Source organism: Oncorhynchus kisutch, linkage group LG20 (genome assembly GCF_002021735.2).
Source record: "Oncorhynchus kisutch isolate 150728-3 linkage group LG20, Okis_V2, whole genome shotgun sequence".
Lineage (NCBI taxonomy): Eukaryota > Metazoa > Chordata > Actinopteri > Salmoniformes > Salmonidae > Oncorhynchus > Oncorhynchus kisutch.
In genome coordinates this window covers 26,500,262-26,526,157 of record NC_034193.2, presented here as the reverse complement: position 1 = coordinate 26,526,157, position 25,896 = coordinate 26,500,262, and the positions used below count along the sequence as shown (strand labels likewise).

Genomic DNA, 25,896 nt, shown 5'->3' with positions numbered 1-25,896 from the left:
AGGACAATATGCCACCGGTTGCTCGTGTTTCTTGGCCAAAGCAAGTCTCTTCGGTGTCCTTTAGTAGTGGTTTCTTTGCAGTAATTCGACCATAAAGGCCTGATTCACACAGTCTCCTCTGAACAGTTGATGTTGAGATGTGTCTGTTACTTGAACTCTGAAATATTTATTTGGACTGCAATTTCTGAGGCTGGTAATCTAATTTAATCTAATCTAATCCTCTGTAGCAGAGTTAATTCTGGGTCTTCCATTCCTGTGTCGGTCCTCATGAGATCCAGTTTCATCATAGCGCTTGATGGTGTTTGCGACTGCACTTGAAGAAACTTTCCAATTTGGTGAAATTTTCCAGATTGACTGACCTTCATGTCTTAAAGTAATGATGGACTGTCGTTTCTCATCGCTGATTTGAGATGTTCTTGTCATAATATGGACTTGGTCTTTTACCAAATTGGTCTGTCTTCTGTATACCCCCCCTACCTTGTCACAGCACAACTGATTGTCTCAAACACATTAAGAAGGAAAAAATTCCACATGTACTACATGATTCCATATGTGCTATTTCATAGTTTTGATGTCTTCACTATTATTTTTGACCGGTAGTGTAGGTGTGCCAGGATGGTAGAATTAATACCCAAGAAGACTCACGGCTGTAATCGCTGCCAAAGGTGCCTCAACCAAGTACTGAGTAAAGGGTCTGAATACTTATGTCAATGTGATATTTCAGTTTATTATTTTTGATAAATTAGAAAACATTTCTAAAAAAAAATGTCTATGCTTTGTGTAGATTGATGAGGGAAAAAACAATTAAATCCATTTTTAGAGTCAGGCTGTAACGTAACAAAATGTGGAAAAAGCCAAAGTGTCTGAATACATTCCGAAGGCACTGTAGGCCCTCCTTCCTTGAAGTTATTGCTGATCTGATATGATATGATTGGTGAAATCAATGCAGTGGACTTCTTGCTCACCTATCAAATAATGTTAGATTTGTGCTTACCTCAAGGAAGGGAAGGAGGAAGAATGTATTATTAGAGTATTCGAACAGGGCCATAGACAGCTGCTGCATGTTGGACAGGCAAAGAGCGAGAGACACAGACAAAACAGACAAAGTACTGTTCTCTACAAGCAGTTACACATTGTCCACCAAGGTACGAATAAGGGACGTTTTGCATTTCTGTCCCCTCTAGTTCCTTTTTTAATCCCCAAAATGGCGCTCACTCTCTTGTCCAACGTTGCCCCGGAAGTCCAGCCTAGTTAGCAGCACTGTTCGGCCTCAATGAAGCCCTCCTTATCGTGACCCCCAAGCTCCACCTCAGCATAGGTGGAGTGACAGCTCTGGTTGTGGAACTTCATAGATGGCCAGTAGTTATTGGTGTGTCGCTGTGAACGACAGACATTTGACCCAACCAGGATTAGTCAAGTCCATGAGTACAGTACAGCCCTAGACCAAGGTTGTGTTCAGTAGGGAACAACCATTTTGAAACGGGGAGGTTCTACCTGAACGTGTCCAATAAAAACAGCAGATTTTTGTTTCCGGCCCCAGTGTGCCGTACTGAACACTCAGCACATCTGGCCCTCAAGGGCCGAAATCCTGCTACCTATCATTTCTTCGTGGCATTTAATGAATCTTTTCATGCAGTTGATCATAGCTTAAATTGAGTCATGCATCCCTGCTCTAGACATTTATATATAATAACAGAGCATTCAAGTGGAATTTATCTAATTCTGTAAGGGCCTGCTCTCAGTCTCACCTGCATGAGGTAGAATGGAGGAGCAACAGTGGGGTGTGTGTTGATATAGTAGACAGCCAAAAGGGTCAAGGCTACCAGCAGAATGAGGGCTGCCACCACACCTGCAATAATCGCAGTGTGCTCTGTCCGTTCCTGGTGCGGAGGACCCGTTTGCAAGTCTGAGAGAAAAGGAAAGTGAGGTAATGCCAATGATTCTAAATCCTTGGAATGACTGTGAATAAGAATTGCTAATGTCAAATGAAATTAGCACTAGTCTACCCTGCTAAGCTTGATAAAATGGCTAATGGAGAAGGCAAGGTGCCCACGACAGGATACATACAGTACAGACAAACAGTTAGCCAGCTTCACTTGCACATTAGCGACAGTTATAGGACAGAAACACATCACAAAGACAGAAAAACAAAAGACTTACAGTACAACACTATGAACTCCAGCAGCATTCCAGTTTGCCTGGAATTGTTGGTGATAATAAAGGCTTGGAACAGCCAGGATATTGTCTTTCAGGAGGTAGCACACTGAAATGTATATTTTATTCATAGTTGCATCAGGATCTTTTTTTCTACATTTTTTTAAACTGAGTTCATCCTCTCAGTGGCTCAGTCTAGTCTACGGTCAGTGCTTTCGGGTAAGGATAACATTACTCACAACCAGGCAGCCTCACTGACCTATGCAAAACACCCACGTAGCCAACCAACTACAAGCCAACTCACCACCACCATTGTAGCGAATGAAAAGTTTGGTGTCATCTGTGGACAAAAAGAGAGTATTGTTGTACAGACACATGAGATGGGAAGAGACAGACGGACATAGAGAAACAAATAGACAGACTGACAGACAGAACCTAGACAACAGAATGCAAGCACAGAAAGCATGGATTGGCATCTCACTATATTTATCAATCTTTCGAGGGTGGATTTGGGTTGCAGCTACATAGCAAAACTTTAAATGTCTCCTTATAATTATACTATGGTGTCTTTAAAAACATTTAAATCTGGAAATTGTTAAATGTCTCAAACCTGGCAACATTGATTTCCTATGTCGACATTGGACTGGACCATTTATTTGGGTTGGACCATACTATCTTTAATAAGCTAATCGGGGTGTGCTGATTTGGTATGTGAATGGCCAGCAACCCTGGGCACCACTATAACTCAGACCCAGCAGACCCCCAACTCACCCTCGGTGACGGGGATATCTGAGAGCACTGCAGGGGAGGGTGTGGGCTCTGGGGCTGAGTGGTTGAAGGACCCCATGGAACCCTCAGGGCCACCCTGAGTGTAGTCCTCACAAGTGCCCTCTTTTGCCTGAAAGAAAGTTACAAAATAATATTGCCGGGAGAGGGGGAGTAACGGTTGTTCGATGTACTTTGTCAATTTCAGATTTTTCGGCCCAACGATCTAATACCATCTCACCTCTTCAGGACAGTTGTAGTCGAGCCACTCCTGTCGGTGACGATCAATTCCATCGGAGCATCTGAAGTACAAGTGGAGAGGACCGCGAGAGATGACAATTATCTACTAGTATAATTCACAAATACTACACAAATATACAATTTTTACGTCTCATGTTAGTCCTTCTTACATGACATTAAGTCTAACACTCACATGTATACACGTACACACACACACACACACACACACACACACACACACACACACACACACACACACACACACACACACACACACACACACACACACCTCACCTTTGCAGTGTGTTGCACCAACCACAGCCATTTGTCAGGTTGGATATGAGACAGAGTTCACAAGTGGTGTGTTGGAGACATGCTGGAAAAATAAGACAAATGATCCACTACAACTTTTACAGGCTTGTATTCAGTGGGGGGAAAGCGTGAAACTGCCATCATGATGTCACAAGTTTGGCTGAGTAGGGGTCTGTGAGCACAATGCATACTCACTGGGCAATGGTGTGAATTCAAAGGCAGAGTGATTGTTGATCTTAGTGGTGTCAATCTCTACTCTATGGTACTCATAGATGGTCCGCCGTCTTGCATCTATAGAGAGGAAATCAAGTAGAAGTCGGGCCAGTATTCTTGACCTTGTGACATTCACACACACAAATAACATGACTGTACATCTAAAGATGGTCTGGGTACAGTAGAGAGGGAAGGATATTGGATGGCAGGTGTGAGTGTAGTCTTGTTGTGACTGACCTGAGGACTGTGGAGAGGGGAGGAGGGCCATGAACGCGTCAGACAGGCCCACCTTCACTGGGTGTTCAGTAGAGTTGATCTTCTCTACTGGCAAAGGAACCTAAAGGAGTAGGAGAAGGAGGGAATCAAAGACTGGAGAGTTGGCTTTTGCATTTTTACACACAAGTTGACTTTGAGAGACTGGTTGAGATATTCCCATTTTGAGCTAGGGTGCCCTACAGTGATCAATAACATTGAAAATCCTAACCTGTTGTTGTGAGTGTTCCACGTCTCCGAGTGAGTATTATTTTATATCTATAAAAAGAGGCCAGCTATCTATGGCTACAGCTAGCTTTTCTGCCACACTGTGCCCATCTCTTTCAGTGTTTGGAGGATAAGAGAGGATAACTTAAGAGGATAACTTAAACAAGGCCATACACATTTTATTAACGGTTTAGCAGACTTCAAGTGAGGTGAGCAAGCGAGAAAACAAAATACAAAATAAAGTTGAACCCATTGTACAAAATACTAAACAACCTCAGTACAACACCTAGTGTTCACGCCAAGCGACCTCACAAAAACATTATATAACTGTTTTGGAATGACAGTCACAGGGACCAGGGTTTGAGTCCCAGTCAGGGTACCCCTGCACTGGGATCAGGTGTTGGATAGCACCGTTAAGCCCTTTTTTGGCTGGCCACTAGCTAATGTGTTCGACAGTTAACACTCGAGTCTGCAAGTTTTTTGGCCAAAATGAACATTGAGACGATGCGCACTCAACGTCCCAACTGCCACTTATCAATATTCCAAAATTCCAAAATCCATTCATGAGCATTCTCCCGCGACCTGTCTTGTAGCATATATACAGTATACAGTACCTTACAAAAGTATTCAGACCCCTTGGATTTCTTCACATTTTATTGTGTTACAACGTGGGATTAAAATGGATGTAATTGTCTTTGTCACTACTCTGTAATGTCAAAGTTAAAGATGTTTTGTCATTGCATAAGTATTCAGTAAAAAGTTTCTTAACGAATCGCATAATAAGTTAGATAATAAGGGTTTACATGATTTTTGAATGACTAACCCTTCTTCTGTCCCCCATACATACAACATCTGTAAGGTCCCTCAGTCACGTATTGCATTTAAAGCTCAGATTCAACTACAAAGACCAGGGAACTTTTCGGAAGCCTCAGATAAGTGATTGGTAGACGGGTAACAATAACAAATCAGACATTGAATATATCTTTAAGCATACAGTGGGGAGAACACGTATTTGATACACTGCCGATTTTGCAGGTTTTCCTACTTACAAAGCATGTAGAGGTCTGTATTTTTTTTAATCATAGGTACACTTCAACTGTGAGAGATGGAATCTAAAACAAAAATCCAGAAAATCACATTGTATGATTTTTAAGTAATTAACTTGCATTTTATTGCATGACATAAGTATTTGATCACCTACCAACCAGTAAGAATTCCAGCTCTCAAAGACCTGCTAGTTATATTCTAAATCATGCATCGTGGATGCCCCACAAACTCAACTCTGGACCTAGAAGCCAGTTCCACTGCTTTTTTTCATTACATTACCCCTCTAATCAGGGACTGATATAAACCAGGAACACCAGGTGTGTGCAATTAGTTATCTGGTAGAACAGAAACCAGCTGGTAGAACAGAAACCGTCTCTGGACCTCTTAGGGTAAAACTTGAATACCCCTGGTGTTTGCAACAAGACAGTAAAGTGATACTGCAAAAAAAATTAAATGCAAAGCCTTATGTTTGAGGCAAATCCAACACTCTACATCACTGAGTAACTGTCAAGGTATAGGTATGCTTGACATTGGCAAATACTGGGGTGTTTTTTCAGGATAAAAACCAACAGGATGGAGCTAAGCAAAAGCAGAATCCTTGTGGAAAAGTTGCTTCAGTCAAATAAAATGATAATGCACAAACAAAATAAAATCGTATTTGTCACGTGCTTCATAAACAACAGGTGTCGACTAACAGTGAAATACTTACTTACTGGCCCTTCCCAACAATGCAGAGAGAAAGAAAATAGATCAATAATAGAAAAGTTAAACAATAATAATAAAAGTAATAATAAATACACGAGTAACGATAAATAAGATATATATTTACGAGGTACACGCACTAAGTCAAAGTGCAGGGGTATGAGGTAAATGCGGTAGATATGTACATCAGTGAGCTCCAAAAGGTATTGAGACAGTGACACTTTTTTTTTCTTTCTGCCTCTGCACTCCAGCACTTTGGATTTGAAATTATACACTTCTAAAATGATACAATACATTATTTACTATTTCTTTTGGGAACAAAATCATGTGAAACCCAACCAAAACATACAGCAAATGAATCCAACAAGTTTGTATAGTCACAAGCTTGATGTAATCACTGCGTGACTACTTTACTACACATTTAAATTAATTCCTCCCAATACTTTTGGTCCCCTAAAATGGAGGCACTATGTACAAAAAGTGCTATAATTTCTAAAGGGGTCACTCGATATGGATGAAAATACCCTCAAAATAAATCTAACCGTCTGCCCTTTAACCTCGGTCATTGTATCAAACTGCTGGAGTACAGAGCGGAAACAAAACGTGTCACTGTTCAAATACTTTTGGAGCTCACTGTAACTAGGGATAAAGTGACAGATAATAAACAGTAGCAGCAGATTGTGTCGGGAAAAAAGGTAGTGCAAAAAGGGTCAATGCAGATTGTCCGGGTAACTATGTAACTAACTGGCTGGGGGATAGAAGCTGTTAAGGGTCCTGTTGGTTCCAGACTTGGTGCATCGGTACCACTTGCCTGCGGTAACCCTCTATGACTTGGGTGGCTGGAGTCTTTGACAATTTTTTAGGGCCTTCATCTGACACCACCTAGTATAGAGTTCCTGGATGGCCCTGCTACCCTCTGTTACACCTTGCAGTTGGATGCCAAGCAGTTGCTATACCAAGCGGTGATGCAGCCAGTGATGCAGCCAGATGCTTTCAATGGTGCATCTGTATAACTTTTTGAGGATCTGAGAGCCCATGCCAAATTATTTTCAGCCCTCTTCATGACTGTGTTGGTGTGTGGGGACCATGATAGATCCTTAGTGATGTGGACACAGAGGAACTTGAAGCTGTCGACCAGCTCCACTAGAGCCCCATCGATGTGGATCGGGGCGTGCTCGGCCTTCTGTTTGCTGTAGTCCACGATCAGCTTCTTTGTCTTGCTGACATTGAGGGAGAGGTTGTTGTCCTGACACCACACTGGCAGGTCTCTGACCTCTCATCTTTGTCGGTCATCAGGCCAAACACCGTCGTGTCGTCTGTGAACTTCATGATGCCGTTGGAGTCGTGCACAGCCACGCAGTCATGGGGGAACAGAGAGTACAGCAGGGGACTAAGTACGCACCCCTGAGGGGCCCCTGTGTTGAGGGTCAGTGTGACGGATGTGTTGTTCCCTACACTCACCACTTGGGGATGGCCGGTCAGGAAGTTTTATTTTTATTGAACCTTTATTTAACTAGGCAAGTCAGTTAAGAACACATTCTTACTTACAATGGCGGCCTACTAAAAGTACAGGATCCAGTTGAAGAGGGAGTTGTTCAGTCCCCGGGTCCTTAGTTTGGTGACAAGCTGGCACTATGGTGTTGAATTCTGAACTGTAGTCAAGAACAGCATTCTCAGATAGTTGTTCCTCTTGCGCAGTTGAGAAAGGGCAGTGTGGAGTGCAATAGAGATTGTGGCATCTGTGGATCTTTTGGGGAGGTATACGAATTGTAATGGGTCATGGGTGTCTGGGATTATGGTGTTAACGTAAGCCATGACCAGCCTTTCAAAGCATTTCATGGCTACAGGTGTGAGTGCTATGGGGAGATAGTCATTTAGACAGGTTACCATGGCGTTCTTGGGCCCAGGGACTATGGTGGTCTGCTTGAAACATGTAGGTATTACAGACGGGGTCAGGAAGAGCTTGAAAAGCCACTTGCATGCTGGCCAGCGCATGCTCTGAGTATGCATCCTGGTAATCCGTCTGGCCCTGTGGCTTTGTGAATGTTAACCTGTTTAAATGTCTTACATCGGCTGCGGAGAGCACTGGTAGAAGAATTCACCTTTCATCAGGACAATATTTTTCAATACAAGGCCAAATCTACATGAGTTGCTTACCAAGAAGACAATGAATGTTCCTGAGTGACCAAGTTACAGATCTGCTTGACAATATATGGCAAGACTTGAAAATGCCTGTCTAGCCATGATCCCCAACATCTTGACAGAGCTTGAAGAATTATGAAAATAATAATGGGCTAATATTACACAATCCAGGTGTGTAACGTTCTTAGAGACTTAACCAAGACAATCCACAACTGAAAATGCCTCCAAAGGAGTTTCTAACATGTATTGACTCAAGGAGCTGAAGGAACTATATTTTAGTTATTTAATTTCTATTAAAACATTTTTTTAAAGATATTCTTCCACTGACATTACAGAGTATTATCTGTAAATTGTTGACAAAAAATACAATTAAATCAATTTTAATCCTACTTTGTAACACAAAATGTGAAGAAATCCAAGGGGTATGAATACTTTTGCAAGGCACTATACATTATAAATGATACATTATACATTATAAATGACAGGGAGAAAGTTGTAAAAACAAAACGACATCTCTACCTTTGCCCAAAAAATATCTGTAGCTGGAATCATTTGGTCACTTGTCAGTACACTTGTAAAAAATATTATATAAAACACCTTTATATAAAGTACATATGTACAACAGCTAGTAATATCTATATCACAATGAAGTTGTGAACATACAAGGAATTCTATATTATACTACAACATCAGTCTCATTGAATGTGGATATGTGTTGGTTGAATGTTTCAGGCAGGTTCCAGAATGTTCTTCAACTGGTGAGCCTCTTTTTGTGTTGGGTAATGGCAGCTGGTTTTAGCACCCACAGCTTCGACCTCTCGCAGAAGATTGAAATGTACTGTAAGTCTCCTGGAAAGACATGAAGACTAATCATGAGGATGTGTAACCATACAATAAACTAGGTTCATTTGTAAACAAAAATGGGAACAGTAGACAGGGGGGGGGGTGTATGTGTTTTGTTACACATACCCGGGGATGGGAAATGGGATGTCAGCAAAGATGTGAAAAGTTTCAGTTGGCTTGACTTGTACACAGTCTTATCGTGTATTGTTGTGTATGAGCACCTACAGTTGTGCTGTCGAGTAGACAAGCACTGCCAACGATAGAGTGAGTAGGCTTGAAAAGTATACTAACAGCCCCTCTCCCCAATGAACTGACTGCAAGGGTGTGAAAAGTTTGAGGAGCGCTATTGGAAACAGTTTAGTGTATTGGTGATTTATTAAATACCTTTGGCTGTCCTGGCTTGTTTCGAAGTCAGATGACCTTGAGCTTGACCTTATTCCAGGCTGAAAGCTTTTATCCAATGGGTCTACAGGCTCTGTACAACTAAAGCTAGGGTCAAGGCCATCATCATCATCATCATCATCAGCAGCAGCAGCAGGATTAGTCTGTAGGACACACATTAGTCAGTGATTAGCCAACATTTTACTACTTTATCCCCATCAATACACACTCAATAGATGATGCTTACTAACCTTCACACACAATGCCCACCCACAACAGTATATTTATTTGCTCATCATGGAGCCATGGAAAGATTTTATAGATTTTAGTAAGATTTTAGAAGGTGATTTACACTAATTGCTGGTGCTGAGCTTAATGTTGATGCCGCTGCAGATGTTGATGGGATCCGACTTTAAATGGAACCCATAAAGTTAGTCCCATTCGCGTCTGTGGAAGTTAGTTAGCTGGCTAGCTAGTGTAAGCTAATGAAGCTAAGGTTAGCTTGCAAAGCTACAAATCACACCACCAGATAGTCAAGCCAGTGTATTTTGAATGGTAGCTAGCTAGTTTTTGGTTTAGGTAAACAAATGTAGTTAGCTAGCTAGTTAGCTAGGTAACATTAGCTACGTTACCTCAGCTTGACTTATTTTCTTCTGTGCTGATGTTGGCTGACCGGAGGCCTTCCTCTTTGAAGTGATGGGGAAAGTCGATTGAATAGCATCACTTTTCAATGACATATGCAACCCCATCGGTTGAGACTTCAGTTCCATTTTGAAATCCTCTTGCTGAAAGTGCTGGCTACAGACACAGACATTTAGATTTTTCTCACAACAATTGGATACACCTCCTCAGGGCAGTACTATGTCCTAAAATCACTATGAATTCTGGATATTGTGGTTTGCTTACAACCAGGAAAATTAGCTGGCCCGTTTCTACCAGTGATATGCAGAAATTTAATCTTAAGGTAGCTAGGTGAGACAACCACATATCACAGTCATGGTAAGTACAATTTTTCCTCAATTCATTCAAGTGCAAGAGACTGTTGTGTTTAGCCAGCATTGTGTCTGTAGTGGTCTATAGTGGGGAACTATAGTGGAGAATTATAACGGCCTTCTATGCCCTCAGAGAAGGCCCAAGGATTGATAAAGTAATTTTACCCCCTTTTTCTCGTGATATCCAATTGGTAGTTACGATCTTGTCTCATAGCTGCAACTCCCCAACGGGCTCGGGAGAGGCGAAGCTTGAGTCATGCGTTCCCCGAAAACATGACCCAACAAGCCATGCTGCTTCTTAACACCTGCTTGCTTAACCCAGAACGAGCAACACCAATGTGTCGGAGGAAACACCATTCAACTGAAGACTCGGGAGTAAGCTTGCAAGCGCCCGGCCCACCACAAGGAGTCGCAGGAAAGGAAAGCCCCCTGGCCAAATCCTCCCCTAACCCGGATGACTCTGTGTGCTGCCCTATGGGACTCCCGGTCACGGCCGGTTGTGACACCGCCTGAGATCAAACCCCAGTCTGTAGTGATGCCTCAGCACTGCGATGCAGTGCCTTAGACCACTGCACCACTCGGGAGGCCCTTCAATGGTATTTGTTTTGGTGGTCTCTTGGGAGATAAATCTAGCTATCTAGATGAGCAATTGGCTAGGCCTTCAGAAACTAGACAGAAGCCCTCTGCCATTTAATTTTATTAGAGCAGAATTGTGGAGTGGCAATGGAATCAACCAATCATGAGACAGCTTATAGGGAGGTGGTCAGAGACCTGAGCATGCGGTGTAAGGACAACAACCTCTCCTTCAACGTGATCAAGACAAAGGAGATGATTGTGGACTACAGGAAAAGGAGAAACAAGCACACCCCCATTCTCATTGACAGGGCTGTAGTGGAGCAGGTTCTTGGCGTCAATCACCAACAAACTAACATGGTCCAAGCACACCAAGACAGTCATGAAAATGGCATGACAAAACCTATTACCCCTCTGGAGACTGAAAAGATTTGGCATGGGTCCTCAGATCCTCAAAAGGTTTTACAGCTGCACCATCGAGAGCATCCTGACGGGTTGCATCACTGCCTGGTATGACAACTGCTCGGCCTCCGACCACAAGACACTGCAGAGGGTAGTGCGTACGGCACAGTACGTCACCGGGGCCAAGCTTCCTGACATCCAGGACCACTATACCAGGCGGTGTCAGAGGAAGGCCCTAAAAATTTCAAAGACTCCAGCCACCCTAGTCATAGACTGTTCTCTCTGCTACCACAGGGAAAGTGGTACCAGAGCGCCAAGTCCAGGTCCAAGAGGCTTCTAAACAGCTACTCCCCCCAAGCCATAAGACTCCTGAACATCTAATCAAATGGCTGCCCAGACTATTTGCATTGCCCCCCCTATTACGCTGCTGCTACTCTGTGTCATTGTCTGTGCATAGTCACTTTAATAACTCTAATACCTACATGTACATATTACCTCAATTACCTCGACACCGGTGCCCCCGCACATTGACTCTGTACCGTTACCCCCTGTATATAGCCCCTCTATTGTTATTTTACTGCTGCTCTTTAATTATTTGTTATTCTTATCTCTTACTTTTTTTTAGGTATTTTCTTAAAACTGCATTGTTGGTTAAGGGCTTGTAAGTAAGCATTTCACTGTAAGGTCTACACACCTGTTGTATTCGGCGCAAGTGACATTTTTTGTTGTTGATTTGATCACATTTTGACTTGCAATGGGTGGGACCATTTTTCCCATTTACATTTTTTCAATTGAATTTCTTCTCGAAGGCCTAGAGGCACATCACTACTAAGAGCACGAGCTCCTATAGTGTACCATAGTATGAGTCATAATACCCATAAAACCTAGTGGTCAAACATGGAAATGGTTCTAATAGTTTTTTCCACCATTTATTTTTTCATATGGGATTAGGTGATTAATGGTATCAGGTGTGTTAGCTGGGGCTGGGGCAAAACTGTGACTCCAATCAGGCCCTCGAGGACTGGAATTGCCCACCCCTGAGCTAGCTCATGGTTAGCTAGTTAGCAACATTAGCCTGAATAGATGGCTACATTGGCTGTCTATTTGTCTAGCAATTTAAAATGCATGCGAAATTCATAAAAACTAGTTTGACTTTCTTTAGGTTTTATAAACCAGCAGTCTAGATTTCTAGTTGACTAGCTAGCTATCTTAGATGGTGAAACTAAGAGTTCTTGATAATGTTTATGTCTGTGGGTGAGGGGTGGGTAGCCCTTTTCAATTACTACTTGACATGTAGCTTAGCTGTATTAATTTGTTGTGGATTTTTGAGAGGTTTCAGAGATGGATTGATTAGCATCCTCTGTTGTGCTTACTTTACTGTGGGAAGACATTGATCTGTTTGCTGTTTCCCTCTGGACAGCAGATCATTGGTACTGTATATCTTGTCGGCAAAGGTATGTAATCTTATTTAGTCCTACATGCTATGGTGGGTTTTAAATTAATTGGTATTCTCACGTTTGTTTTTGAGGTAGAATTACTGTCATGTTATTGATGCCAAATTGCAAACCTTATTTGCACTTTCTTTATTCCAGAACCAATTGATTATTTAAGTCAGGTGTCAGAGCTGAGCTCAGACCAGGTTTGCAAAATTCGGAGAACATTCAAAAAAATTCCCTGGTTTTCCTGAAATCCTGGTTTAGGATTCACGGAATCAGAAGGGTATGAGCAGGAAATCTGCAATCCTCCAACCAGGATTTCTGGAAAACCAGGGAATTTATTGAAAGTTCACGGAATTTTGCAAACCTGGTCTGAGCTCAGCTCTGACACCTGATTGAAATAATCGAATAACAAATCACAGCGATAGGCTATATGATTTGTAATCATGTATGATTACAAATGAGCTGGGCTGTAATGTTTGTGAGAAAAAACACTTTGACACTTTGCTTTCTCAATGACATTCAAAACCAAATTGAAAAAAAGGTGCAAGTTTAAGTTTGTTCCACCTGAGCGAGTCTGACCACAACTCAGAGACCACTATCGCATTACCAGGGGCAAACTACCTGCAGTCCAGGACACCTACAGCACCTGATGTCACAGGAAGGCCAAGAAGAACATCAAGGACGACAACCACCCGAGCCACTGCCTGTTCACCCCGCTATCATTCCAAAGGTGAGGCCAGTACAGGTGCATCAAAGATGGGACCGAGAGACTGAAAAACAGCTTTTATCTCAAGGCCATCAGACTGTTAAATAGCCATCTCTAGGATCTTAGAGGCTGCTGCCCTATATACGTACTGTACTGCACATAGACTTGAAATCACTGGACACTTTAATAATGGAACACTAGTCACTTTAATAATGTTTACATATGTTGCATTACTCATCTCATATGTATATACTGTATTCTATTCTGTTCTACTGTATTTTAGTCTATGCCGCGACGACATTGCTCGTCCAAATATTTATATGTTCTTAAATCTTAAATAGATTCCTTTTAGATGTGTGTATTGTTGTGAAATTGTTAGATACTAATTGTTAGATATTACTGCACTGTTGGAGCTAGAAACACAAGCATTTTGCTACACCCGCAATAACATCTGCTAAACACGTGTATGCGACCAATAAAATTTGATTTGATTTTATGATGACAAATGTATTTGATGGATCGCGGGAAAAAAGCCGGAATAGGCTTTTGTAGGCTAAAGTCCAAGCTATGTCTTCCAATGGTGCGACTGCTGTCGGCATCCAAAGATTATGTAACTTGAATAAACGCTTGGCGGTAAGGATGACAGCAGTGGTGTAGTCTACGGCAATATGGATATAATTTAGCTATTTGCGCCTTACGGATTGTGGTTGTTCACAAATCTCAATAAGAATTTGAGCCCAATAATGGTTGAATTCAAGACGTTTAATATCGTAGTAACGCAGTATTTGTAACGTATTTGTAACGTTCACAGAAGGTTCTTGAAATGTACTGACTGTCACGTCACTTTGGCAATATTCTGCATAACATTCCCAATGAGTCCAGTGAATGTCAGATCACTTTTGGGATATTCAAAGAACATTTAGGAATGTTCCTTTGAGAGCCCTGATGTGTCTACAAACAACATTGCAGTTGTGTTACTGAAAAGTACTTTCAAATATTTATTGTGCAGTATGTCCCTTTGTGATCTATATGTCACATTTTCTTTCTGAGCATAAGGGGACATTAGAATTATTATTATTTTTATTTTTTAAAGTCTAGGCAAGTTCTAAAATTACTCAACAATATGTTGATTTTGTTGACCTTCACAACATTCCCAGTTAGTCCTTTCAATTTTCTAAATGTCAGGTCAATGTTGGGATATAACAATTCAGATCATTTTTTATAGAGCCATGCATAGTAACATCTAAAGTTGCAGTTAGAATGATAGATTGACAATGTTCCATAATGTCTGTATGTCAAGTGGGGGTATATCTGACTACATATGGATATAGTTACGTTTTCAGTAAGTACTTTGGAGGTTATGAATGTCAGGACACTTTGGTGACATTGTAGTAGTATTTGCAATGTTCCCAAAAAGTTCCTCAAATGTACAGAATGTCAGACTACTTTGTGAACATCCAAAGAACATTTTGGAATGTTTATTTGAGAGTTGTAACGTGTCTATAAACAACGTTGCAATCGTGTTACTAAAGAAACATTTAAACATTTTACTTAAAACTCCCTTGCTATCTAATATCTTTCTACGAACATTTCATCATGTTAATAAGAGTTTATAACATAAAGATACCATAAGAATAATAAATAGATATTCTGGAATATATACACTTAAAAGTAAATACAGTGTATATCACAATACATATACTAAAACATTGCTAAAATCAAAGAAACAAATCAAGTAAAATGTTGCTAGGGCTGTCCTTTAGCTATTCCCTAAAGAAGACATGTAGGAAAAGTCAGGAATGTAAGTCTCAACATTAACTTGAACGTGGCACAATGCAGCTTTGCTTTCATGTCAGGGACCAGATTGCTAATTGCCATGGATGACAGCCTGCATGGAGCCTGGATAGTGTTGCTTGTGGATCCATGTGAAGTTGTTCCGTGTGTAACGGAGTAACCCTGTGTGTGAATAAACTTGCGGCCGAGCGAGGATAAATACCTGACTGCTCCACAGTAGTCTTGTGGCAGCAGTGACTCTGGGGAAGAGCCGGTCTATCTAAACCCAAATATGACTGCCAAAGGAAAGAGGGCCTTTAGTGTAGGATAAAGTAGGAGCAGCAGTGGAGGGAGATAAGATACAGTATGTCAAAGAGTGGGTATGAGGAAGCAAGGAGCCTGGTGGAAACAGGGAGTTGAGAGGAAGTCTCATGGAAGTGGGGCCACAGTGCATCAAGTCCCATATCCAGGAAGTTTATGAAGTTCAACACAGCCTATCCAACCTGTTCAGTTGGAGTCTCTAGCATGCTTGCTATGCTCCAGATGACGATTGCGGAAGCACATGTTGAGATGTAAACCCAAAGCCTTTGCGAGTGGGTTGGCGGCATAACCAGGTTCTCAACACTATTGCAGATGCAATAGGTACAGGAATCGGCGTTGACAAGCAAGCATATTGTTAAGGAATGCCTTTTGTGCCTTTGAAGCAGAGTACCAGAACTGTTTAAACAATTGATAACCACACCTGTTTCCCTGTGTGTAACCCATTTGGTCTGTTTTGATCGTCCCGTATGCTGTGTTGTTGAAGAACAACGTGCCCTCGATGTCATTTTCCTTGCACACAGGGCCTAGCTTTCTTGACACAAATGGCTCTCGACTTCATGATGTAACCCATGCTGAAATCATCATTCTGATCCCAATGCCCTAATCAGCCATGTTCCATCAATGTCTATACAGATCAGATATACTTGGAATCAACACCGTGGACTGTGTACCCATCATCTCCATTCATTAATGTTTGTATGCTTACATCATTTGCATATCTTGTAATATATATATATTTTTTATCATATTAATTTATGAACACAGCCTATAACAATAATAATATATATTTTTTAATCAGTAGTGGCATAGTTTGCGGTTTTTGTGTGCTATAAATCCTGTTAAAACCATGTTTAGTGTGTTTTCAATAATGTTCAGCCAAAAGGATGTTATGTATACTAGAAGGGGGTTTACACCAATACCCGTATGTTGGTAATATGTAAATACTTTATTAAACTATGTGTAAAATGTGGAAATAAGTCTAAAAGGGCGGATCCTGTATGCCCACCTATGCTGCCTGCAGCTAGCTACAGACAGATAAAGTAGCTAGCAGTAGTGGTGGCCTGACGACGGTTCATCCTGAATATTCCTTTTGACTTCATTATCCATCATTGCAAATATAAAAGTGGGTGTGGCTACTAAAGATTCTGAGGCTGGCACCAGAATAAAAGCAGCTACACTACAAATTGCTGAAAGTGAAACAACACAGCTGAACAGCCAAGACGCCATCGACTCCGACTGACCCAACACAGTTCCCCTCCTGGAAGTTTTTACGAAAGGTAAGTTATCCAGCGTGTACCATTTAAACCTTACAAGTAAGTTCATGTACTCCCAGCTCCCAAGATAAAGACAGTTTGATGATGTCAGGCTATCTAACTAGCGAGGGAGCTTGCCAGCTAAACTCAGAAAAAAAGAAAGAGGACCCTGTCTTTCAAAGATAATTAGTACAAATCCAAATAACTTCACAGATCTTCATCGTAAAGGGTTTAAACACTGTGTCCCATGCTTGATCAATGAACCATAAACAGTTAATGAACATGCACCTGAGAAACGGTCGTTAAGACACTAACAGCTTACAGATGGTATGCAATTAAGGTCACAGTCATGAACACTTAGGACACTAAAGAGGCCTTTCTACTGATTCTGAAAAACACCAAAGGAAAGATGCCCAGGGTCCCTGCTCATCTGTGTGAATCTGCCTTAGGTATGTTGCAAGGAGGCATGAAGACTGCAGATAAATTGCAATGTCTGTACTGTAAGGCGCCTAAGACAGCGCTACAGGGAGACAGGATGGACAGCTGATTGTCCTTGCAGTGGCAGACCACGTGTAATAACACCTGCACAGGATCGGTACATCCGAACATCACACCTGCGGGACAGGTACAGGATGGCAACAACAACTGCTCGAGTTACACCAGGAATGCTCAATCCCTCCATCAGTGCTCAGACTGTCCGCAATAGGCTGAGAGAGGCTGGACTGAGGGTTTGTAGGCCTGTTGTAAGGCAGGTCCTCACCAGACATCACTGGCAACAACGTCGCCTATGGGCACAAACCCACCGTCGCTGGACCAGACAGGACTGGCAAAAAGTGCTCTTCACTGACAAGTCGTGGTTTTGCCTCACCATGGGGGATGGTCGATTTGCATTTTTCGCCAAAGGAATCAGCGTTACACCGAGACCTGTACTCTGGAGCAGGATCAATTTGGAGGTGGAGGATCAGTCATGGTCTGGGGCGGTGTGTCACAGCATAATCGGACTGAGCTTGTTGTCATTGCAGGCAATCTCAATGCTGTGCGTTACAGGGAAGACATCCTCCTCCCTCATGTGGTACCCTTCCTGCAGGCTCATCCTGACATGACCCTCCAGCATGACAATGCCATCAGCCATACTGCTCGTTCTGTGTGTGATTTCCTACAAGACAGGAATGTCAGTGTTCTGCCATGGCCAGCGAAGAGCATATTTTAGAGCATATCATTAACAGCTAACCAACCTAGCTGTACAGTTACCATCGAAAACAGACTGGTATGGTCGCATTCATTTGTGGTAAGTAACGTTAGTTACTTTGTGTCGGTTACTCGTTGGCAAACTAGTTAAACTGAAAAAGACTCCAGTCAGTGCCTTTTCCCGCTCGTGATCTACGGACTTTCAATAGCACATGTAAAGAAACTAGCTCTCCACCACCAGGCAGCTTGTTAACTAAATGCAAACTAATGTAACAGTGTGTGCTTGTGTCTTCCCAGTGTTTAAATAGACCGCCTTATTAAGAGCGGGTGAATATGGTTGGACCGTGTTTGACCTTGAATTGTGCGTTTGTGTAATGTGTTCTCAGAGGTGACGTTACCTGTTGTGGAACAATTTCTTTAGAGGAAATACTTTTGTCTTTATTAGAAAATGATTTCCTGATATATTTAATGACTCACGTTTATTTATTTACAACTCTGCCTCTGCCTTTGGGTAAGTTGTCTTGTTTAAGAACAACTGGTTTCTGATCAGAAGGAAACAGACGCAAATGGTCACAGGCTTGTGCACCAGTAAGTTTGACTCCCCCCGGACAGTAACCAGGGCATATCACTGAATTACACCAATCCACTGTCATGTAAACAATCTGTCCGATCCCTTCGCTCTGTATGTAAATATTCTGTTCCGCCTGTTCCTTTGATTTGTGAACTATAAGGCAACTTTTTCTCTGGGTAATCATATATACCGTTCCATTCCAGAATGCTCCATATACTTATTTAAGAACACCTGACTTCAACCTGATGGTTTTTATGTTTGCGCAACTTATTCACTCACGAGGGCTTTGAATAGATATAATGTAGTCATTTAACTTGGTGTACTTTTTTTTGTTGCTGTGGTTCCTTTGTGTGCTAGCCGTGATCATATAGATATTGGAACTTAATTTGCTGATTTCCACTCAGTCCGTGTGAAATTTTTTGGCTGGTGTTTCAGGAAGGTGACTGAGGGTATAAAATAAGAAAAAGCTATTGTGAGTAAGATGTCTTGCACAGCTGTGTTATACTGCGTAATCACAGCCTGTGTTACAGGGTTCAGTAATCGTGTTCTTCGGTCCTGACGAACAACATTGACAAGTGTTCTTGGTCTATTACTAGCATAAGCACATCAAAAAATATCATACAAGCTATGGCTTGATACATACCTTTTAACTAAAGGGCTGTCTAAATTTGCACAATCCAGATTATGAAAAGTGCAATTTATCCGTTCTACAACACCAACATTATTCAAACGCCTTGCAGTGTCACGATTTCCTGAGAAGCTGTTAGAAGCTCATTTAAGTTATGATTCAATATTATGATTCTGATATTATGGATAACGTCTTGGGTAGTAGAGATTAATGTTCTTTCTATTTCTTTACTTATGTTCTGAAGATTGAAAATGTCTTCAAAAAAGGAAAACCTATATGTTGTCTAACTGGTTATTCATTTTCAATGGACAAGTAAGGCAGTCCAATTTCATATTGTACTGTATGTGTAGAGCCATTGTTATATCATTGTTTAATCCGCTTGTGTAACACGGATCAATGGAGAAAACCACCCTTAAGAAAAAAGGGTGAAGAAGGAAGACAGTGACAATGAAAGTGGATCTAGTCTCATCAGCCAGTCTGAGGCGAAGAGTGAAGATAACAGTCCTACTGAAACTGAGAGTAAAATTGAGTCAGATAGTGATGTTGAGGCTGTAGGTGGTACTCCTCCAAGACTGCCAAAACATGCTGACGAAGAGTCAGATGGCGAGCTTGAGGCAGTAGGTGGTACTCCTCCAAGACTGCCAACACACGCTGATGAAGAGTCAGGTGGTGAGCTTGAGGCAGTAGGTGGTACTCCTCCAAGAATGCCAAAACATGCTGACGAAGAGTCAGATGGCGAGCTTGAGGCAGTAGGTGGTACTCCTCCAAGACTGCCAAAACATGCTGACGAAGAGTCAGATGGCGAGCTTGAGGCAGTAGGTGGTACTCCTCCAAGACTGCCAACACACGCTGATGAAGAGTCAGGTGGTGAGCTTGAGGCAGTAGGTGGTACTCCTACAAGACTGCCAACACACGCTGATGAAGAGTCAGATGGTGAGCTTGAGGCAGTAGGTGGTACTCCTCCAAGACTGCCAACACATGCTGACGAAGAGTCAGATGGCGAGCTTGAGGCAGTAGGTGGTACGCCTCCAAGACTGCCAAAACATGCTGACGAAGAGTCAGATGGCGAGCTTGAGGCAGTAGGTGGTACTCCTCCAAGACTGCCAACACATGCTGACGAAGAGTCAGATGGCGAGCTTGAGGCAGTAGGTGGTACTCCTCCAAGACTGCCAACACACGCTGACGAAGATTCAGATGGTGAGCTTGAGGCAGTAGGTGGTACTCCTCCAAGACTGCCAACACACGCTGACGAAGAGTCAGATGGCGAGCTTGAGGCAGTAGGTGGTACTCGTCCAGGACTGCCTTCACACAGTGACATAGATTCAGAGACTGAAACCAATGCTGGTTGTGCAATTCAGGAGACAACTGACTCTGACAAAGAATATTTTTCAACATCATCAATCTTCAGATAGGACCTGGCATCCTGGATAAGTGATTTCCAAGTGAAACACAATGCTGTTGATGCACTTCTGAAGATGCTGCAGTCTGATGGTCACCCAGATTTGCCTTCCACTGACTGTTGAAGTCAAGTTTGATGTGGAGTTTGTCAGATTTAAAGTGAAGTATCACCACCCACAGTGTTTCCTCTGTCCCTTGCAATGGCATCATCGAAACCAAGCTCCCTGGAATTCTTCCATGACACTTTGCTGGAGCTGAAAGAGTTGGTGCAGACTGGCTTGAAGTGGGGAGACAAAACACTGCAGGTGAAAGTTTGTTCTGTAACGTGATGCATCTGTAAAAGCCAAGGTAAAATGCATAAAGATGTATTCTGGATACTATGGCTGTGACAGGTGCAAATTACTTATTTTCCACCATAATTTGCAAATAAATTCATAAAAAATCCTACAATGTGATTTTCTGGATTTTTTTTCTAATTTTGTCTGTCATAGTTGAAGTGTACCTATGATGAAAATTACAGGCCTCTCATCTTTTTAAGTGGGAGAACTTGCACAATTGGTGGCTGACTAAATACTTTTTTTGCCCCACTGTATATATATATATATATATATATATATATATATATTTTAGGGGGCATATCAGATTTAATATTGCAGATAGATTGTGGCTTCTATCAATGTAATTGTCTGCATCATTTCCAATGACCCATGTGTATTTTTTATATATATATATTTATATTTTATCGGTCAAAAGTTTTCAAACGCCGACTCATTCAAGAGTTTTTTTTACTTTTACTATGTTCTACATTGTAGAATAATAGTGAAGACATCAAAACTATGAAATAACACATATGGAATCAGGTAGTGACCAAAAAAGTGTTAAACAAATCAAAATATATTTTATATTTGAGATTCTTCAAATAGCCACCCTTTGCCTTGATAGGTGTAGGTGTTCTAAAAATGTTGACCGGTAGTGTATTTAAAAATATGTATACATATTTTCCTTGATTATTTCCTCTAACCCCTCCCTTAATTGGTAGGAAACTAATGGACAACAACACTTAGGCCTCTACATAATATATACATTTTATGGACACAGTATATTTTACATGAATTATTTTTTGTTTGTTTTTAGTCCCATCCTTTAGCTACTTTAGTAATGATGATGTCCATCTCTCTTCCACTTTGAGCCATGAGAGATGGACATGCATGTCATTAACGTTAGCTCTCCATGTAATTTTAATGGCCAGCAGTGCTGTCCTGTTCTGAGCAAACTGCAATTTTTCCAAGTCCCTCTTTGTGGCACCTGACCACGCGACTGAACAGTAGTCCAGGTGCAACAAAACTAGGGCCTGTAGGACCTGCCTTGTTGATAGTGTTGTAAAGAATGCAGAGCAGCGCTTTATGGACATACTTTTCCCCATCTTAGCTACTGTTGTATCAATACGTTTTAACCATAACAGTTTACAATATAGGGTAACTCCAAGCAGTTTACTCACCTCAACTTGCTCAATTTCCACATTATTCATTACGAGATGTAGTTTAGGGTTTAATGAATGATTTGTCCCAAATACAATGCTTTTAGTTTTGAAAATATTTAGGACTAACTTATTCCTTGCTACCCATTCTGAAACTAACTGCAGATCTTTGTTAATTGTTGCAGTCATTTCAGTCGCTGTAGTAGCTGACGTGTATAGTGGTGAGTCATCCTCATACATATACACACTGGCCTTACTCAAAGCCAGTGGCATGTCATTAGTAAAGATTGAAAAAAGCAAGGGGCCTAAACAGCTACACTGGGGAATTCCTGCTTCTACCTGGATTATGTTTGAGAGACTTCCATTAAAGAACACCCTCTGTGTTCTGTTAGACAAGTAACTCTTTATCCACATTATAGCAGGGGGTGTAAAGCCATAACACATCAGTTTTTACTGCAGCAGACAATGATCGATAATGTCAAAATCTGCACTGAAGTCCACACGGAACCCAAACCAGCTGCGCGCGTAAATTAATTTTTTCCCTCCACACCAAACGCGATCATGACACAGAGGTTAAAATATCAAAACAAACTCTGAACCAATTACATTAATTTGGGGACAGGTCGAAAAGCATCAAACATTTATGGCACTTGCTAGCTAATATGCCCTATTTAGCTAGCTTGCTGTTGCTAGCTAATTTGTTCTGGGATATAAACATTGAGTTGAAATTAACAAGGTCCTCTACTCCGACAATTAATCCAAACATAAAACGGTCAACCGAATCGTTTCTAGTCATCTCTCCTCCTTCCAGGCGTTTTCTTCCTTTAACTTATATGGTGATTGGCATCTAAACTTTCATAGTATTACCACGATGACCGACAACACAGTTTGTCTTTCAATCACCCAATGGGTATAACCAATGACGAGATGGTACGTGGGTACCTGCTTCTATAAACCAATGAGGAGATGGGAGAGGCAGGACTTGTAGCGCGATCTGCGTCAGAAATAGAACTGAATTCTATTTTAGCCCTTGGCAATGCAGACGCTCGTTGGCGCGCGCGAGTAGTGTGGTTGCAATAATTGAATAACAGATTCCTACATTTATTTTGCAATACTCGCGCATTCGATGTGAGCGGTGTTGTCAGGGTATAATAACAGGACAGCTCCAACAATAATTGTATCATCTATTTCTCTCAGCCAATCATCAGTTATTTGTGTACCACTTCCGGCGCCGACAGAGATGGCCGCCTCGCTTCGCGTTCCTAGGAAACTATGCATTTTTTTTTATACGTGTTATTTCTTACATTAGTACCTCAGGTCATCTTAGGTTTCATTACATACAGTCGAGAAGAACTACTGAATATAAGAGCAGCGTCAACTCACCATCAGTACGACCAAGAATATGACTTTCGCGAAGCGGATCCTGTGTTCTGCCTTTCACCCAGGACAACGGAATGGATCCCAGCCGGCGACCCAAAAAAACGACTTCGTAAAAGAGGGAAACGTAGCGGTCTTCTGGTCAGACTCCGGAGACGGGCACATCGTGCACCACTCCCCAGTATACTTCTCGCCAATGTCCAGTCTCTTGACAACAAGGTTGATGAAATCCGAGCAAGGGTAGCATTCCAGAGGGACATCAGAGACTGTAACGTTCTTTGCTTCACGGAAACATGGCTCACTGGAGAGACACTATCGGAGTTGGTGCAGCCAGCTGGTTTCTCCACACAGCGCGCTGACAGAAACAAACATCTTTCTGGTAAGAAGAGGGGCGGGGGCATATGCTAACGAGACGTGGTGTGGTCACAAAAGCATACAGGAACTCAAATCCTTCTGTTCACCTGATTTAGAATTCCTCACAATCAAATGTCGACCGCATTATCTACCAAGGGAATTCTCTTCGATTATAATCACAGCCGTATATATCCCCCCCCCCAAGCAGACACATCGATGGCTCTGAACGAACTTTATTTTACTCTTTGCAAACTGGAATCCATACATCCTGAGGCTGCATTCATTGTAGCTGGGGATTTTAACAAGGCTAATCTGAAAACAAGACTCCCTAAATTGTATCAGCATATCGATTGCGCAACCAGGGCTGGCAAAACCTTGGATCACTGCTATTCTAATTTCCGCGACGCATATAAGGCCCTGCCCCGCCCTCCTTTCGGAAAAGCTGACCACGACTCCATTTTGTTGATCCCTGCCTACAGACAGAAACTAAAACAAGAAGCTCCCACGCTGAGGTCTGTTCAACGCTGGTCCGACCAATCTGATTCCACACTCCAAGACTGCTTCCATCACGTGGACTGGGATATGTTTCGTATTGCGTCAGACAACAACATTGACGAATACGCTGATTCGGTGTGCGAGTTCATTAGAACGTGCGTTGAAGATGTCGTTCCCATAGCAACGATTAAAACATTCCCAAACCAGAAACCGTGGATTGATGGCAGCATTCGCGTGAAACTGAAAGCGCGAACCACTGCTTTTAATCAGGGCAAGGTGACCGGAAACATGACCGAATACAAACAGTGCAGCTATTCCCTCCGCAAGGCAATCAAACAAGCTAAGCGTCAGTATAGAGACAAAGTAGAATCTCAATTCAACGGCTCAGACACAAGAGATATGTGGCAGGGTCTACAGTCAATCACGGATTACAAAAAAAATACCAGCCCAGTCACGGACCAGGATGCCTTGCTCCCAGGCAGACTAAATCACTTTTTTGCCCGCGTTGAGGACAATACAGTGCCACTGACACGGCCTGCAACCAAAACCCTGGGTCTCGACCCCGCCCTGTGCAACTGGGTACTGGACTTCCTGACGGGCCGCCCCCAGGTGGTGAGGGTAGGCAACAACATCTCCTCCCCGCTGATCCTCAACACTGGGGCCCCACAAGGGTGCGTTCTGAGCCCTCTCCTGTACTCCCTGTTCACCCACGACTGCGTGGCCACGCACGCCTCCAACTCAATCATCAAGTTTGCGGGCGACACAACAGTGGTAGGCTTGATTACCAACTATGACGAGACGGCCTACAGGGAGGAGGTGAGGGCCCTCGGAGTGTGGTGTCAGGAGAATAACCTCACACTCAAAGTCAACAAAACTAAGGAGATGATTGTGGACTTCAGGAAACAGCAGAGGGAACACCCCCCTATCCACATCGATGGAACAGTAGTGGAGAGGGTAGCAAGTTTTAAGTTCCTCGGCATACACATCACAGACAAACCGAATTGGTCCACCCACACAGACAGCATCGTGAAGAAGGCGCAGCAGCGCCTCTTCAACCTCAGGAGGCTGAAGAAATTCGGCTTGTCACCAAAAGCACTCACAAACTTCTACAGATGCACAATCGAGAGCATCCTGGCGGGCTGTATCACCGCCTGGTACGGCAACTGCTCCGCCCACAACCGTAAGGCTCTCCAGAGGGTAGTGAGGTCTGCACAACGCATCACCGGGGGCAAACTACCTGCCCTCCAGGACACCTACACCACCCGATGTTACAGGAAGGCCAAAAAGATCATCAACCACCCAAGCCACTGCCTGTTCACCCCGCTATCATCCAGAAGGCGAGGTCAGTACAGGTGCATCAAAGCTGGGACCGAGAGACTGAAAAGCAGCTTCTATCTCAAGGCCATCAGACTGTTAAACAGCCACCACTAACATTGAGTTGCTGCTGCCAACACACTGACTCAACTCCAGCCACTTTAATAATGGGAATTGATGGGAAATGATGTCAAATATATCACTAGCCACTTTAAACAATGCTACCTAATATAATGTTTACATACCCTACATTATTCATCTCATATGTATACGTATATACTGTACTCTATATCATCTACTGCAACTTTATGTAATACATGTATCACTAGCCACTTTAACTATGCCACTTTGTTTAC

At 42.4% G+C, this 25,896-nt stretch overlaps 1 protein-coding gene across 2 annotated transcripts in view; it reads right to left on the bottom strand.

The window, feature by feature from the left end:
- Positions 1-790: 790 nt before the first annotated feature.
- The window catches only part of plxdc1 (plexin domain containing 1), a 92,887-nt gene continuing 67,781 nt past the window's right edge, over positions 791-25,896 (bottom strand). Inside the window, exons 7-14 of one of the 2 annotated variants that reach the window (XM_020453827.2) lie at positions 3,922-4,021; positions 3,667-3,762; positions 3,454-3,535; positions 3,161-3,221; positions 2,926-3,052; positions 2,459-2,494; positions 1,749-1,906; positions 791-1,377 (exon numbers count right to left, since the gene is read on the bottom strand). In XM_020453827.2, coding sequence (XP_020309416.1) covers positions 1,252-1,377; positions 1,749-1,906; positions 2,459-2,494; positions 2,926-3,052; positions 3,161-3,221; positions 3,454-3,535; positions 3,667-3,762; positions 3,922-4,021 — 786 coding nt within the window. In that variant the 3' untranslated portion in view covers positions 791-1,251. The remainder of the gene's footprint in view (positions 1,378-1,748; positions 1,907-2,458; positions 2,495-2,925; positions 3,053-3,160; positions 3,222-3,453; positions 3,536-3,666; positions 3,763-3,921; positions 4,022-25,896) is intronic. The other variant, XM_031799034.1, reaches the window with a different exon arrangement.